Here is a 3,936-nt window from a genome sequence, read left to right as displayed (position 1 = left end):
GAGAGAGAGAGATGATGATGATGATCGATGATTGATGGTTCTGATGATTATGAGGTTGACCTAAGACCTAACCATGGTTGATGCTAGTGGAGAAGAACCCAAGGGAACCAAAATATCTCCCAAGGGTTACATGCAGATGCTTTTGAGCTCCACATCCATTAATGGAGCTGTCAAAAGGATGATGAAATATATATACTAGCTGGGCTAGAAGCTAACTGCTAACTAAAGAGAACACTATCCCTCCTACTTAAATTAGTGAAATGAGGCTAAAACTCCCTTGGTTTAGCCACATTTATAAATTTACAAGAAACTAACAAAAAGGAGTTAGTGATTTTGCTCCCCTAACCCAAAGGGAAGACTGTTAGACACATTTCATTTAAAAGCTGCCAAAACCAGAAAATTAAGTTGGTAAAGCTTTAATGAGACATGATCGATTGCTGCTACCTAGCTAGCTAGTTGCAAAATCCTAAGACTAGATGTTAATAGCCAAAATGTTGGGGCATGCAATTCCATGCATCCCCATGTGTTTTTTCTTTCCTAACTAATTTAAAACTGAGATTGAAAATGAAGGGGTTTGCTATTTGTACTGAATTTACAATATTTGCAAACCATTTTATGCCTTTGATTAGCCTTCCTGGGCTAAAAAAGTTATATGCATGATGAGGGTGCATAGCTAGTGTTTTCCCTTTCGTTACCTCTCGACCTATCCAAGGCCGAGAAGTAATTAAAAGAAGAAGAAAAAGACAAAAGTGAAAAATGTTAGTTCCAACTTAAAAGCTAAACCAAATATAGCCTTAGAGTTGTTGGTTAGAAACATGTATGATGATTTAGTTTAAACCTCGTGATCCATAAGGGAACCCAAGTACCCTTGTTTGAAGAAGATGCATGCATAGACATGCATGTTTCTAGAATTGGACAATGAATGATTTGATTGGAGAAAGCCCCTATGCGAGGCTTTCTATATATCATGTGTGCATGCATGCAATGAGATAGCCCAAACGCCAAAGCAGCTTGGGCCAACTTGTATTAGGCGGCGAATTCGAAAGAGAAAGGGATGTGATGATGAACCATGGTTAGGCCAAAGGGATGATCGAGGAATATGATGATGAAAATTGAAAAGCATGCAGCTGATGATCGATTGAGGATCAGATGAGATGAAGTTGATGAAAGAGGAGCCAAATGCATTTGGAATTCATGATGATCATGCTACTAGCGGTGAGCTGGAATTGGAATTAATGGTGCAGCAGGAACAGCCATGGTTACGCCTGTGGCACAGCAAAACATACTGTCAAAGATATTAGTATGTGCCTCGCTATCTAGTCCGATCCTTCGGGACATTTATTTAAATTAACGAAACAATGAATTACACTATTATTAGTATACCTGGTGATTGCAAGGCGGGTGAGGGTGCAAGAGACATGGAGGGAGCATAGTGCTGGTAGCCCCCTAATCCAGCAGCTGAATACTGATAGAGATTATGATGATGGTGTGGGTATTGGATGCCACCATAGCCAACATTCTGAGCCCCAGAAGTGGTATAGGCAGCCGCACCTCCATTCGCTGCTTCTCCGTATTGAAGATACGGGTAAAAAGCCGCCGCTGCAGCTCCTCCCGTCAGCATCCCGCCTGCTCCGTACATTGGGTACTGGCTTGTTGCTCCACCTCCGTACAGGCCGTAGTAGTTCTGAACATGCCACATAATTGACATTAGCTAATTAATTGCATAGACACACACACACACATATATATATATATATATATATATATATATATATATATATATATTTTGCCCCGTAATTATACGGATACCGTACTCTAGCTAGATTCAACACATTGGAAGGCAGAGAAGATTGTGCAGATTACGTACCGTAGGGTAAGTGTAGTCTGGCGAGTATGGAGAGTACCTGAAATAAAATAGAGCGTAAGTGTTCGATGAAATGTTGGTCGTACAAAATCATGAGCTAGCTTACACAATATGATGATGATATATAAGTGAAGAATTAAGATGGATATATATAGAAGGGATAAAAGCATGGACGTATAGCTAGTAGTGGTACCCTGCGGTGGCATAAAGATTGTAAGCAGCAGCAGCAGCAGCTGGAATCCCTTGTTGAATGGCGGCATAATGATGATGCGCTGGGAATGCGGTTGCTGCAGAAGCTGCTGCAAAACCAGATCCCACTCCAACTCCAACTCCACCTGCAGCTTGGAATATTGATCCCGCCATTACCCTAAAGTTTCTACCTCCTCCTCCTCCTCCTCCGCCTGTCCAAACAATTGTTCCGTTGTTAATTAAATTTCCAACAACCATACTACGTAATTGGTGTAGCTAGGCTCGGCTACCAACTTACTTACATCAACTAACTAAATTATAAGACGGATGAGAGCATCATTTCCAAACTTCAAACACTGAAAAAAAAAAAANAAAAAAAAAAGAAGAAAAGAGGATCGATTCTAACGACAGTGGCCAAATCACATTTACTAGTATATATAACTGATTCAACTAACAAGTCCTCCAATTTATTACTCATGCAATTGCTCTTTAATTAATGCAATTTGCACCTCATTAATTTACACCTCATACATTATCAAAGTAAGTTGTAATTAACATAAACAAAGTGTTTTACCATTATATATTGAATAAAACTAATTGTTTTAAGAACTGCGCGGCCTGAAAAAAAATTTGACAACTAATACAGTATGAAACCTACTTCTTTTTTCTTTTTTTTTTGAAATAGACTTTATTGAAACCACTGATAAAGTGTCTTATATATTAGAATTAATTTTCCCATAAATTAACCAGTTATTAAGAAGTAATAATATTAGTAGTAAAATCCAAAAATCGATCATCTTTTATGGTTTATTATATATACATACGTATAGTAACATGAAATCAAGATGTCATGAAACATGAATAGATCTGATAGAATAAGAGAACAGATGAGAAGGGAAAAAGAGAGAATTAGTTGCTCCAGTTGGGTGTGTACCATGCTTTGGAGTAGAAGGCTTGGATCTCTGAACACCAAGAGAAGCAAGATTGCAGTTGGCTCTCCTTCCATCTATCACTGGGGCAGCATCGACACAAGCTCTCATCGCTGCTTCCGCTTCACGAAAGGTTACCTACGTACACATATACGTATCATCATATGTATATATAATTAAGGGGCATAGATAATTGAGTTAGATACCAGCTAGTACAAATTAACCAAGTTAATATCACAATTAATCACGTATCCTGTTTCATCAAGATCTAGCAGAAAACAATTAGGAAGCCATGTATCAAGATTTACACACACACACACACACACAAATGCATGTGATAACAAGATCGAAATAAAAGAAGTGAAGAAGAGAGATGAAAGAAGGATATATAGGATGTATATATATACGTACAAATCCGTAGCCCTTGGATCTGCCGGTGGCCTTGTCAGTGATGACAACAGCCTCCAAGATGTCACCAAACTGCTCAAAGTATTTCTTCATGGTCTCCTTCTGGGTCTCCCAAGCCAATCCTCCAACAAACACCTTGGTGTACGTCGTGTCCCCAAACTGACCTGCAGCTCCTCCTCCCTGCAGATTAGCCGCTGCTGCCGTTGGTGCTGCTACTGCCGGACTCATGTTTTCGTTAGCTAGCTGTCGATCTAATTGAGCCGATCTATAACTTCTCCTCGCTCGCTATCACTAGTTGTATCTCAGCCGCGAGCCTGCTAGCTCCAAACGGATGTCAGTATGTATATGCTGATCGATCTTCTACTGATTAATATAAGAGCGAGCGAGCAAGCGAACCTAGATCTAGGTGGCGGTGTGTGCAAGTGTGTTAGAACAAGAAGGAAGAAGAAGAAGCCCCACTAAACTTAGAGGGAGGGATTGAGATGGTGTAGATGTGGGAGAAAAAGAGAGAGAGAGAAAGAGAGAGGGAGGAGACAATTAGGTCAG

The 3,936-nt window shown here is 39.9% G+C and overlaps 1 protein-coding gene across 1 annotated transcript; it reads right to left on the bottom strand.

Annotated features, from left to right (window-relative positions):
* Nucleotides 1–3,927, bottom strand: LOC101314616. The gene is made up of 6 exons (XM_004290226.1): nucleotides 3,394–3,927; nucleotides 2,988–3,120; nucleotides 2,058–2,265; nucleotides 1,868–1,904; nucleotides 1,384–1,684; nucleotides 1–1,265 (listed from the first exon to the last, which is right to left on the bottom strand). The coding sequence occupies exons 1-6, from the start codon at nucleotides 3,616–3,618 to the stop codon at nucleotides 1,210–1,212; spliced, it is 960 nt and encodes a 319-aa protein (XP_004290274.1). The 5' UTR covers nucleotides 3,619–3,927; the 3' UTR covers nucleotides 1–1,209.
* Nucleotides 3,928–3,936: the final 9 nt, after the last annotated feature.

Source organism: Fragaria vesca, linkage group LG2, assembly GCF_000184155.1.
Source record: "Fragaria vesca subsp. vesca linkage group LG2, FraVesHawaii_1.0, whole genome shotgun sequence".
In the NCBI taxonomy this organism is placed as follows: Eukaryota; Viridiplantae; Streptophyta; class Magnoliopsida; order Rosales; family Rosaceae; genus Fragaria; species Fragaria vesca.
The sequence above is the reverse complement of the archived record's forward strand: the minus strand, read 5'-3'. Positions and strand labels throughout refer to the sequence as shown.